The sequence below is a fragment of the Vicugna pacos genome, chromosome 4 (genome assembly GCF_048564905.1).
Source record: "Vicugna pacos chromosome 4, VicPac4, whole genome shotgun sequence".
NCBI classification, from domain to species: Eukaryota; Metazoa; Chordata; class Mammalia; order Artiodactyla; family Camelidae; genus Vicugna; species Vicugna pacos.
This window is the reverse complement of record NC_132990.1, coordinates 59,507,514-59,521,650: the sequence shown is the minus strand read 5'-3', so window position 1 is coordinate 59,521,650 and position 14,137 is coordinate 59,507,514. Positions and strand designations below refer to the sequence as shown.

Here is a 14,137-nt window from a genome sequence, read left to right as displayed (position 1 = left end):
AGTGTGTCGCTTCATTTTAAACTTTGCAAGTTTGCAAACATTGTAAGTCTGCGATCAAATCACATTCCATAAGGGATAAATTAAGCTACTGCAAATTGGTTCTTTATCAAGTAGTGAAATAAGAGAGACGTTCCCATTCTTTAGACTTTACATCAGCTTAAGACCCAATGAATACATTAAAGCTCTTTGAAGAATTAGAATCCTCAAGTATGAGGCTGGCAAGTTGAAGAGCAGGTAGGAGGTTCTAATTTGCTTCTAATATTGAGTTGGCAGAATGCATTTTCCAAAGAGGTCCACAATAATATTTTTCATTCCACATGATCTTCTGCCATGTGATCTCGCTACTGCCCTATCAAGAGGTAAAGTCTATTTCTCCACCCCCTTGAACCTAGACAGGCTTTTTATCCGCTTTGATCTGCTTCTGAATATGGTAGAGGTGATGCCATGCCGTGTCCAAGAATCACTCTTAAGATTCAGCAGTTTCTGCTTCCTGCCTCTTAGAGCTGTGAGCTACCATATAAAAAGTCCAGGCTGTTCTCTTGGTGAGAGAACCACATGGAGATGCACTTAGTTTCCTACAAATGCTTGAAGAAGCCATCTTAGTTATCCTGCTTGATTGAGTCTGTAGGTGACTCCAGCCACAGCCTCTGTCTGATTGCAGTCACATGAGAACGAAGTGAGACCCAGCCAACTGATCCCAGTTAACCCACAGAATCATGAAAAAGAATAATAAATTATTGTTTTAAGTCACTAAGTTTTAGGGTAGTGTTCACACAAGAGATCACCGGAAGCCATTATTTACATAAAGCCAGAATTCGAAAAACACCTCTATATGATACACAGATATTTCAGTAATTTTCAAATATTACATTACTTAACCATTGGATACCACTGGTTTTTGTTTCATATTATCTGTCTGTTAGTTGATTCACAAACTTGGGAGCTTCCCAGGTGAAATCTGAAACTGGTCCTCGTACACCAAGGGCAAGGAGAGACCAAAGAAAGAGGTTTAATAAGCAAGGGAACTTACATCCAAGGTTTGTCTTGGACAAGTAGATCTGTGCATCCACAGGCCAGATTCTTAAAAGTTTATATAGAGGCCTTCACTGGGTCCAGTCACTGTGCTGTCCAGATGGTCTCAACAACACATTGCTCTCTCAGGCTGAATCCTTGAGAGCGATTCCCACTGTGGGAATAGTGGGCAGGACTACATTCCAAAGACAGGGGAGGGGGTGAAGAGTCTCCTATCACCCAGGTCCAGCTCCAGGGACACTCAGCAGTTGCGTCCTCTCGATGACCTCTTCCACACAATCTGGGTGTAGATACAAAGGTATATGCTGTAGTTTAACCATCTATATCCTGAAGCTTAAAATACAATGAATAAAATAACAATTGATAGCTAGCTATTGCTCTACCTAAGATAAACATGATTACATGTTTGTATGTTTCCTTTCATCATTTTTTCTATGTGCGTGTTTTAAAAAAAAAAATCACACAACACCAGTACGTTGTTTGCCTCTCCCCTCCCAATTTAACAGGATGCACTGAGTATTTTTTAACGTTAATTTTTTGAAAACATAAGCATAATGATTATGTAGATTTTTCTTTTTGCATTTAATGTGCCTCAGCTAACCACTCTCTTATTAAGATTGTTTCCAATATTCCCAACACTTTACTTTTGTAATTAGTACTGTGAAGTGAAGTGCTGCCTTGTACATAAATATGTGTGCTTGTCTCTGATTATCTCCTTAGAAAGGATTCCTAGCTAAAGGATATGATTGTTATCATATCTTTTAAAAAATCATATTGTTGAATTAAGGTGCCAAGGGCTAACCATGCAGAACAGCTCTACTTTCAGCAAACTTTAGGAGTGGCAAATACATTCCATCTGGGGTTCCAGCACCAGTTAATTAATAGTGATGACTTGGTACTCCTTCAAGAGAAGGACTGCAAGACCACATCTGGGTCCAGCAGCAAAGAACGCTAAGATAAATTAGTGGTGTTTAACCTCGGTGAGGGGTGGAAGAGGGGAAGCACACATGCTTTGTGTCTGCCAGCCCTGCCTTAGCCAGTTCTGGGGCTGAATATATACTCATTAATTTTTGCCAGCATGAAATGCAAAAAGAAATTTTCTCGTTTCTTTGTTATGATGCATATTTCCATTGTAAATGTGGTCGAGACTTGAGTAGGTTTTCATATGCTTGGTGTCTGAATGTATTCTTCTGTGAATTGCTTTTCCATTATCCTTTGTCTCTAGTTTTAATTGTCCGGCTAATGTAGACTTACAAGACTGCTTGATATATAAGGATAAGATTTTTTTCTGCCATTTTCCAATTTGTTATTTTCCTTTTCACGTGTTTGTGATATTTTATGATGATAAAAGTGTTCATTGCCATGTGGTCAAATAAATTAATGTTTCTCTTTGTGATTTCTTCCTTTGTTTACATGCCTAATACATTCTTCCACACCCTATAGTCATAAATGTTCACCTCTATAATCCTCTGGCTTCTTTAAGATTTAATTTACATTTGTCTCTTTCATCCATCAGAAATCCAATATCTTCCAAAGGCATTTCAAAGATAGACAGACTAAAAAAAGGCAATAAAAAAAGACTGAGTGGGGAAATATCAAACAAATTGAAAACAGTGATATTTATAATGCTGATGACAATGATAATAATTACAAAAAAGCTGAGGTGCCATCCAGACCTAGTAAAATTCAAGGTAAAATATGAAATGAGTAAAGGCTGATTTTATATTGTTGAAGTTGTGAAGTTACCTCGTTAATGAGTGGATCTTTATTCATAGGAAATATATAACTGTTACAAACATTTATGCATACAATTTAATATATCACAAAAAACATAAAGCAAACCCTAAAAATTGTCAAAAATGACTGTACCAGATTTTAACATACTTTCAGTCTTGAACAGATGGAAAAGATTAAAGTGAATAATGATACAGAGTATTTGAATAATGTATACAATGAAATTGATTTATAAGATAGAAGAATTTATATCTTACAACCAAAAATGCATACTTTTTTCAAATTGGTATGTTTTACCATATGTCATATGTTAGGTCATAAGAAATTTCAATAGGAACAAAAAATGTGCAGTCCTGTTCTCTGACCTAAATGAAATAAGCTTGAAAATTAGTTTAAAAATAGTTTAACAAAATGTACGAACACTCAGTTAAAATAATAACGAAAATAAAATAAATAAATTTCCCACTTCAATAATTTCTGGGCCAAAGAGGAAATAAAAGTATAATTACACATTGTTTAGAAAACAATAATGACTCTACACATGAGATTTAGCTCACGTTATACTCAGTAGAAATTATATCTGTAAGAGCTCTGTTTGAAAAACAAAATAAAGGAAAATAAAGAGGTCAAGTCTAGGAACTACAAAAAAACTTTTCAGGATAAAAGCATATATGAATATATCAGAAAACAAAGAGTCCAAGTGTTGGTTCTCAAAAAGGCACAACAGAATAGGCAGAATGTTCATGAGAGTAATCAAGAGAAAAAAAGTAAAATGACCAATATGTAACATTGAAAAGAGGCTAAATAACACCACACATATGGTGGCAAATACAGTAATTGAAAATGTATGCTACTTAGTCCTTTATGTTAATAAATTTTAAAATCTCCATGTAAATTAAGGACAATTTCCTAAGAAGATGTAAATTACTAAGACTTTCTTAAGAGAAAGTACAAAACTTCTAAATGAACAGATAACCTTGGAAGAGTAATGGAGGGGGATAAAACTGTTATTCAAAATACAAAGTAATGATTCTAGTTCTAAGATGGAACAAGTACACTCCATTCTATCTGACTACAACTATAAAATCTGTATAGAGTGCATGGAGCCGCCATTCAAGGACTTGGAAAAGTTAATAGTAGCAAGTAGTGACTTGGGAAAGAAGACCAGAAAATACCACTGAACCCTCAGTGAGTTTATCATTTTCTTCCCCTCAGGATCCACTGGGGCTCAGAGCAACAGTCTGAAACCCACAAGTAGGTATAGATGCGAAGGAAGAGAGCTACAGAAGAGGTGTTCAAGTGCAGGTTTAGACAGTGGGAAAGAGAGAGTGTGTGTGTGTTTGTTTTTCCTCTCCCTGTTTTTTATTTCCCAAACCTCAGGCAGTCTCTTGGCAGCACCAGCGGTAGCAGAGGCTGCAAAGCAACAGAAATCTGCAGGAGCCACAACTTGGAGGAAGAAACTTCTTCTCTTATTAGTGGAATGTAAATTCAGGAGGCTGGGGCAAAACCTCACTGTCCTCCTGCCATTTGGCCCAAATGCAAATATAGTCACAGAAGTGAGCAGGAGGGTCCGGCAAGTAAAGTCACAGCTTTTTCGTCGAAGGACTGAAAATGGGAGCCCTCAGAAAACTGGGATGTAATGGGGAGCTTGTGGGGAGCAAATGTCTTGGGAACTTTTGAGCTGCCCACGCATATATTTGATCTTAATTAGTAACTGAACTGTAAAAGAGACCACCACCCAGGTCCCAGATTCACCACTGGGGGCTCACACACAGGAAAAGTCCTAACAGCATTGCAAAAACTTTGAAATCCAAACTAACATTGGAACTAACTCCCACGGAAGGCTGGTTGGATCTTGTGACCAGAACCTCCCCAGGTTAACTGCCGGCTAAAACAAAAACATCAATACGTTCTATAGGACTTAAATAAGACCCAGAAACTCATTCAAAATACTCTGGATACAATTCAAAATCACTTGCCATCAAAAAAAGAAAAATCACAACTTGCATGCGAAAAGACAATACCAGCTGGCAGATACTGGAATTCTGTCACAAAGACTTTAAAGCAGCTATCATATAAATGCTTCAGCAAGCAGTTATAAACATTTTTGAAACACATGGGAAAATAGAAGTAGTTTTTCAACAAATAGAAGATATAAAGGAGAATCAAATGAAAATTGTAGAACTGAAAAATGCAATAACTGAAATGTAGAACTTACTGAATGGGCTCAACAGTAGACTCAATGACAGAGGAAAGAAGAGTGCAATCAATCTAGAATTATATATTATATTTATCATACATAAGTATACACACACACACACACACACACACACACACACAATACCAAGTGCTGGATGAGATGCAGACCCACCAGAACACATACATTTCTCTTGTGAATGAGTAATGGTACATGCATCACTCTGAAAAACATTTTGGCAGTTTCTTATAACATTAAATATACTTTACCATATGATCTAATAATCCTATCTCTGGGTATTTATCCTAAGTAAATAAAAATATAAGTTCACACAGAAACCTGTACACAAATAAATCCCAAAGTTATTATACTGAGTGAAAAAAAAACGAGTCTTAAAAAGTTACAAATGATATGATTCCACTGATACAAATCTTGAAAAGTCAAAACTATAGTGAAGGGGAACAGATCAATGGGTTGCCAGGGGTTAAGAGTGAGGGGAGAGTGAAATTACAAAGGGAATTTTTTGGAGTGATGGAGCAGTTCTGTATCCTGATTGTGGTTGTGGCTACATGAATCTGCATATGGGTCTGAATTCATGGAACCATATACCCACCCAAAGTCAATTTTACTATGTGATAATTTAAAAATAAAATTTATAATGTAACTATAGTTGTGGCTTCCTCCAAATGGGAGTGGAGGTAACATAGTTTGTCAATAGGAAATTAATTATCTTTACTGATTCTTTTATATTTCACACACTGGTGGGAGAAAGGGATAAATATAAAAAAGATATGCCTTTTAAAAAGCTTTTATCATTATTCTTTGTTTTTAGCAGAGCAACCTCTAGATTTGTGGTGAAGATCACACAGAGTTTGGTTCAACCTTGACCTTGGATAGAATGTCTAGAAATATACATGATACTATTTTATTTTTACAGGTTGAAGATGATGAAGGGGGACCACATTAAGCTGTTACGTCTAAGTGGACACGGGGCTGGTCCTATCAGTGAATCGAAAGAGTCTTTCAGTGCATGTCCTTCTGGAAGAGAGCACCTTTGGGAAGCTGGTTCACAATTTCAAGGTCACAAGTAATGTTTTGGGCACACTGTTTGTGGATGACTGTTTTTGAAGAGGTCCGGGAAGTGGTCACTGTGAACATAATAGCCAGCTCAAAGAGTGTTCTAGAAACCAGGGGTACCTTTTGGTACCACATGAAAAATTCTCAATCCACATGTCTTTCACCAGTTCAAGATGTAAATCTTGCAAAGTTTAGCCAAGGATAATCTCAATGTTGTTGGTAATATGCTCATGGCACTCAGATCTCCTGGATAAGAACACCTGCTTTCACAAAGACTGAGACCAAACTACTTTCTATGTGAAAAGGGAGGCAAACAGTAGACGCGATGTTGGGTCAGGAGCCAGTCAGGACAACCCACACAGACTCCATCCGCCCAAACACAAGGCAAAGGTGATGGTGTGTGTGACTTGTGGAAAGTACGCGTCTCAGCCCATTTTTCTTTGAAGAGATGTATTTTATTGTGTTAAGTGACCAATTAATGCCTACATATGACAGACCAGGCGAAGAGTACCAGGAGTGGTTCCAACAGGCTGGCACACCGACCACCCCATTAAGCCAGAGGGCGAGGGACTGGTTGGATAATTTCCAAAACTGGATTGGCTGACACAGTTGTGTAGAGTAAGCTGCCAGTTCTGAACTCCCTTGAGTCCTTCCCCTGGGGTTTTTGTTAAAGGCTCAGGTTTTCCCCACAGAAATCAGAGACCAAATTATCTGAGGCAGAGCAACATAGATACAAATGCAGGGATTGACACGAGTGATGTGTTAATCACTGCCTTCACTGCAAGCTTGCATGGCCAGCAAAGGGCAACGTGATAAACATGCTGCACATTGCAGTGTAGCAGCAGGAAACCGTTTCTATTTCCAGACTTTATGGCCGCCTCAGATAGCTCTATTTCTTCTCCTATAAAAAAGGAGTACCCAATATATTTATTTCAGGATTTATGGCAGGATTAGTTGAGATAAAACACATAAAACAATGAGTATTTAAACATGTTTTCTCTCTATCTCGTGGTATAAGCAGATTTACAACGTTTATTTCTGTTTATTTCTTTTTAATTGTTTGCAGTGTCCACCGCTAGGACTTTTCCATCGTGGACTCCATCCTCAGCTAATTCTGCCTAAAGAAACTTACACGGTGGCATATTTTTCCAATCTCTGTACGGGGGAGAATGTCTTCGTTACATTCACGACTGCAAGATATTCTTACAAAATACGGTCACAAGGGGGCATCTTGCTGCCTGTCCCTTTGATTCAGGAACACTGTGTGATCGATTTCAAAACAAAACAAGACACTATTCCCAACATGCATAGAAACTGAAATTTTTCCTGCCTTTGCTTCCATTTCTTGGACTTGATTCTTGACATCTCAGAAGGACCTCTGCCAGCACAACCGTCTGCTTTCTTTCTCAGTTCCCTTCCATCTCCCCCTGCCCCCGCCACACATCCATCCTATCTTTTTACAGCACCTGCTTTAACATAGGAAGAGGGCTGCAGTGAAGGGTGGGGTGAAGGTGGGTGTCCTTTACATAAGTCCCAATGGATAGACAGGAATTGAGGTTCAGTTTCCTGTTCATCAGGATGCAGGCGGTGAGAAAAATATAATGTTCCCCCACCCAATCCCTTATGCCACCAACACACGTCTTTATTTCTTTCTTTCTCTCTTCCTTTCTTTCTTTCTTTCTTCCTTCCTTCCTTCCTTCCTTCCTTCCTTCCTTCCTTTCTTCCTTCCTTCCTTTCTTCCTTCCTTCCTTCCTTTCTTTCTTTCTTTCTTTCTTTCTTTCTTTCTTTCTTTCTTTCTTTCTTTCTTTCTTTCTTTCTTTTTCTTTCTTTTCTTTCTTTTTTTCTTTCTCTCCTTCTTTCTTCCTTCCTTTTCTTTTCTTTTCTTTTTTCCACAGAAGTCTTGATGTCACAAGACGAATCCAGAGTCACTTTTTCTCAGTCTTGCTCCACAGTGTCATTTCAGTACCTTCAGGTTGCTTCTCAACCTTAGTTTTTGCTTTAGTGAAAGTTTATCTTTTTTGTCTGTCTGTTGTTAATTGTTATGTAGGCCAGGGTCTCTGAACCTCGGTGCTACTGACATGTTGGGCTGGATGATCCTTGGTTGTGGGGATTATCCAGTGCATTGTAGGATGTTTAGTTGCGTTCCCAGCCTCTACATGAGATGCCTGTAGCACTGTTCCCTATATAGACATCTCCAGACATTGCCTAATGTTCCCTGGTGGTGGGGAAGGGAAGGGGGTTGCGGTGCAAAATCACCCTCCATGGAGAACCACTGCTTTAGCCTAGAGAGGATAATATACTAGAGAACTCTGGGGAGCAGCGCCAAGCTTGGAGCATCGATCTTAATAATGTACAGGCAAGACTTCTTTAGTCTTCACTCCTTCCCATGTGGAAAGTTAACGTAGGACTGACCGTTGGAAATACACAATGCCAGAGTATGTTGGCTTTATGCTCTTACCCCTAAGGCAGGTGTCAGAATTACCCAGGGAGCTTTAAATGCATCTAGACCCACAGCAGATATCTCAAAATACTGTTATTACTTCATCAATACTTTGGAAAGAAGCCATATTTATTAGAACAGTTGCTAGGCGATGTTATTTAACGTGATCATGAACAAGTCCATGTATGACAAATTTAGTTTTAAGAACCATTTTGATAACTGTATTTTAGTATAATTGGGTGGTTTTTGTGCTCCCCCAAACCAAAGATTCTAAGAAGGGCTGGGATGGAAAATGTCAGAAAGAGTTTAATCTCATACCCACAGCTGCTCAGTTACATGGCCACTACTAGGTAATTCACCACGGTTATATGGAATAGAGCAGGCATCAGGTGAACTTACTATCCCACGCTAAAGATCAGAGAGTCATGCAGAAACTGATTTCTAATTTTTCCCTATTAAAACCCACCCCACTTTTAGGGCAGACTAAACTTCCCAGGGTTTTGTCTCTATGTTGTTTTTTGAACTCAACTGTCTTCCCATTTTATGTTACTCAATATGGTAATTATTTGTTCTGTTCACCAAATATTTCTAGCTTTCTGGGGTTATGGTAGGATTGTACTTCCTACTTTGGACTTAGACATGGCCATGCATCTTTCTTTGGCCAATAAAATGGAGCAGAAGTGATGTGTGTCACTTTGGGTGGGTGGGGGGCCTGTGAGCAACAGAGGACACAGTGGTATGTCCTCTTATGAAAGCTTATATTGAGAGGCTAGCCACCGTGGCTGTAAGTTTGAGTTCATTTAACAGGATCAAGTTCAGCCAAATGTGACGGGAAAACTCAATACAGAAGGGGGAGGTAGGCAATCTGAGACAAGTATGGTGGTTCTGCTCCATGAAGTCTGCAGGAACCCAGGCTCTTTCCAGATTCCCACTCACCCATTGCTGTAATGTGATCATCATTCTCATAAGCCAAGATGTCTGCTAGAGGTCTGCCATCATATTCATGTTCTGGGAAGAAATAGGGAATAAGGAATGAAAGGAAGAGACAACAGAAAAAGAAGCAGCTGTCTTTGAAAGAAGTTTTCTGGAGGCTGCCACACAGAGCCATGATTTATATGTCATTGCCCAGAACCTAACTACATGGCCACATCCATCTGCAAGGGAGGCTGGCATATGACATCTTTATTTCAGTTACCTTTATGCCTAGCTAAAACTCAGGAGCTCTACTGAGCATATGACCTAAATTCGGACAATTAATAACTGTTACCCAGTCCAAGCTCTTGCCCCATGACAGGCCAATCAATCGAGAGACGAGTTATTGGGGCAAGGAAGAGCGACTTTATTTGGAAAGCCAGATGGCAGAGTAATGTCCTAAAGAACCGTCTTCCTCCGAGTCAGAATTCAGGCTTCTTTTATACTAAAAGGGGAGGGGGTAAAGTCCTGGTTCCAATGGCCTCTGGAGGGGTGTGTCAGTTTCTTCCTTCCTGCAACCATTCACAGGTGGGCTTGGCCAGGATGCCTCCTGTGAGCTATGCAAAGGTATTTTAGCTTAATGCTCATTACCTGGGAGGCACAGTTCCCAAAGGTGGGCTATTATGTAGAATTTAAGCTGAAGGGCAACATCCCATTAACTTTGAATAGAATACAAAGGTTCTTCCCTACTACATAATGGCCAGTCCCCTCAACCACAGTGCTGGGCTAAGGGAGGGGTGTATAACCCACATGTGCTCTTTAAGGTAGCGGTGGTGTTCATTTTTGTTGACTTTTTTAAACTTTCGCTGATGGGGAAGAGTCTTTCCTTCTCGGGTCATAAATCTGAAGACAGAAGCTAAATCTAACATGGGAAGAGAAGCAGAAGCGAGAGAAAAACTGAAGACTTAGATCGTTCTTGATTTCCTTTTCCAAGCCTTTCTGAGACCAGTCCACCCCTGCCCTTTCTCCAGCTGAGTTCCTGAGCCAAGAAATTCCTTTTTGTTTACAGCTAGAAGTTGGGTGCCTATTGCTTGCAACCAAAAAGTCGTAAAGCAATCGCCTACCTCCCTGGGTTTTTGTGGGGAACACAGAAGCTAGTACCCATAGTCAATGCCACGTTGTCTGGCACATAAAGGTCCTGAAACGTTAGCTCTTAATGATGTATTTGAAATAACACTGAGTCGATGAAATTTGGACACACTTTCTCTCTTTTTTTTAAAGTGAGTCTTGCTTATTCGCCAGGAAGATGGAGAACTTTCTCCTCTTGCTCCCTCTCCTTCATTCCTACAGCTGCCCCACTGCTTTGTGATTGTTTGCAAGTTTATGTTTGCTTCTGATATCCTTTGAACTCCCACAGTACTGGAACTGAGTCTTCCTCATCTTCAAATCCTCAGTATCTAACATTCTGGCATAGTAGATGGTCAAGAAATATTGCTAGAAAAATAAGGATTTGAAGAGCATTCATGATTAAATGTGGCAGTAACAGCAACCCGCATTTATAGAGTACATGCTATATTCAAAGCACTGTCATGAGAAATTTGTTTTTATGGTTAAATCCTCACAATAACCCTTATTATGCTATTATTGCCAGGTACTATTCAAAGCCAAGGAAACAGACCTCTATGGGTCTCACCTGTTGAAAGAGACCACAGGCACATGAAAAATAATTGAGGAAAAGGGCCTCTTACTCATTAGATCTTAGCACAAATTTCATGTCCTTAGCAAAGGCTTCCCTGGCCTTCCCAAGGTCAAGTCTGTCTGCCTAAGATCGCCTTCATAGCACTTAGCACAGTCAGCTATAATTATATACATTATTTCTGGAATACTTGGTTAATGGTCACCTCACTTGTTACCCTGTAATTTCCTTGGGGAAAAGATCTTTGTCAGTTTTTGTTCCTCCTCCTATTCCTGGTGTTTTTAGTATCTTTGCCAAATTGTTAGGTGAATAAAGGTACCATTTTAGCATTTCCCCAATCCTCAGCTACCCAGGCTGCATAGGGGTACATGCAACCCCTACATGGTGAGATCTGAGGGGACCCTCAAGAGTACACTCATACACACCACTGATGAGAAATCCTCACCAGCAAAGTCAAACAAATATCTACTTGGGGAGGGCTCTGAGGCGCCGGATGGGGAAGAAGAGACACAAAAGGTGAGCAAGCAATTTTCAAAGGATGCTTTCAGCTCCCTGGCCAGCCCGTGTGTGTTTTCCCCTACAAAGTGTTTCCAATTACTGTGGCACTCTCGGTATCTGGATCCATCTCCAGTGAATTCCTCCGCAGCTCCTGCCAGACATATGGGATCAATCAGGGCTTCGGCGCTGGTGCGCTTGCTGCGGGAATGTTGACAGCCTGACAGACGCGGGGTTCTGGTGTCATGGAACCTCCGCGAGTCTTTGGCTTGATCCCGGGAGGAGAAATGAGAGGGGGAGGAGAGAGATAGAGGCAGAGATAGAGGAAGGAGAGAGGAGAGGGGAGAGGGAGAGACAGAGAGAGGAGGGAGCGCAGGAGGGAAGCGGGAGATTTTTCTTGACTGCCCCCTTTCCTTCAAACATTTTATAGGCTTCAGGGCGAGCGAGGAGGAGGAGGAGGAGGAGAGAGGGAAGAGAACAGGCGAGAGCGAGAGGGTGGCGGGCGCGCGCCGCTCCCTCCCTGGCCCCCCGGCTGCCGGAGGCGTCTGGACGGTGCCCCGGTGTCAGATGAGAGGGCGCTGAGGCTCGCGGCCGCCGCCCCGCGCCCCGCGCCCCGCGCCGCGCACGCCCCTCCGCGAGCCGGCGGCCGAGCGTCTCTCCGCGCCGGGCCGACGCCTGCGCTCCGGGCGCCCGCTCCGTCGCCAGCGCAATGTGGGCGCGCCTGGCCTTTTGTTGCTGGGGTCTGGCGCTCGTTTCGGGCTGGGAGACCTTTCAGCAGCTCTCCCCGTCGCGCAACTTCAGCTTCCGCCTCTTCCCTGAGGCCGCGCCCGGGGCCCCGGGGCGGCTGCCCTCGCCACCCGCGCCCGGCGAGGACGCGGCGGCGGCGGCGGCGGAGAGCAAAGTGGAGCGGCTGGGCCAGACGTTCCGGCGACGCGTGCGGCGGCTGCGGGAGCTCAGCGAGCGCCTGGAGCTGGTCTTCCTGGTGGACGAGTCTTCCAGCGTGGGCCAAGCCAACTTCCTCAGCGAGCTCAAGTTCGTCCGCAAGCTGCTGTCTGACTTCCCGGTGGTGCCCACGGCCACGCGTGTGGCCATCGTGACCTTCTCGTCCAAAAACAACGTGGTGCCGCGCGTCGACTACATCTCCTCCCGCCGCGCGCACCAGCACAAGTGCGCGCTGCTCAGCCGCGAGATCCCGGCCATCTCCTACCGCGGCGGCGGCACCTACACCAAGGGCGCCTTCCAGCAAGCCGCGGTAAGATGCGCGCCTCTCTTGGCCCCAGGCGGGGCCCGAACCCCGTCCTGTCCACCCTTCACTAACCCGGGCTCAGCTCCGCTCAAGCCGCAGCACCCCCCCACCGCCACCCCCCAGCCCAGCGTCTCCATCCCCCAAGTCAGAATCATACCTAACCTCCTGCTGTTCTGGGGGATCCCTTGGGATGACGGATTTTAAAAGCTTAGGGAGATGTCAGGTTCCTTATTAAGTAGTCTTTGAGAACCCTCTTAGGAGGACGGGTCCTTGAGATGGTGTTCACATTCACACTTGTAGGGACAGACCGTGGCCAAACTGGGACAGGTGAGTATGTTTTATGAAGTGTCTCTAAAGGTAAGAGGTGAAGTGGCCTGAACATTTCCCCAATTCCCTGGTACGTGATTTTATGTTTTCTATATGCATTCTGTTGCTCTACATCCTTTACAAGAGTTTTAGTGCCTGGGAGAGGAACCCAGTTTCCCAAGGTACAAGTTTTTCGGATTACAAAGTAATATTAAGTTGAAAAAAATTTGGAACGTATAGAAATGTCAGAATAGCAAACCAATATTTGTGGAATGAATGAAACCAAAGCAAGGGGCAAACCCTCTAATACCGTCAGCCTTAAAAAGCGACTGTTTGCGTGTTGTTCAACATTTGCCCAGGATGCTCATCTGCACAGATTTTTAACCAAATTGTTGTCTTGCTGTTCTGTAGCCTACATTTTTTTCATTTGTTGTACCATTGAAATGATCTACATTATTATATATCTGATATAACAAAGATAGTATACATATCTATGTTAGTTGCATACTATCCCAATGAATACAGGTGCTGTAATCTATTTGACCTGGCACCTGTTGTTGGACACAGGTTTTTTATTAAGTAAGTTATGGTAAACAAATATTTGTGGATGCCTTTGATTATTGTAAACTTCTTGACACGTGTTGTCCAGTTCTTCCTTGGAGGGTTGTACAGATTTACATTCCCACCAGCAGAGTACCACAGCAGTAAGTTTGCTACATGGTCACCAGTAACATGTGCTGATATTTTTTGCCAATTTGATAGGTGAATAGAGGTACCATTTTAGCAGATTGATTTTTTTAGTTTTGTTGGGGTTGAACATTTTCTAATACATTTATTGACCATTTGTATTTTTCCTTTGATAATGATCTGGTCAAGAATTTTGCCCACTTTGCAATTATGGTGTATGTTTGTTTTAATGACTTGTGAAAGCTCTTTATATGGTAAGACTGGTAGCCCTTTTTTGTACTTTTGTGTATCACAGTGTTGTTAGGTGGGTGATTC

At 42.1% G+C, this 14,137-nt stretch overlaps 1 protein-coding gene across 1 annotated transcript in view; it reads left to right on the top strand.

Annotated features, from left to right (window-relative positions):
- Nucleotides 1-11,839: 11,839 nt before the first annotated feature.
- SVEP1 (sushi, von Willebrand factor type A, EGF and pentraxin domain containing 1) overlaps nt 11,840-14,137 on the top strand; it is a 159,735-nt gene continuing 157,437 nt past the window's right edge. The window contains exon 1 of the mRNA XM_072959895.1: nt 11,840-12,835. Coding sequence (XP_072815996.1) covers nt 12,293-12,835 — 543 coding nt within the window. The 5' untranslated portion in view covers nt 11,840-12,292. The remainder of the gene's footprint in view (nt 12,836-14,137) is intronic.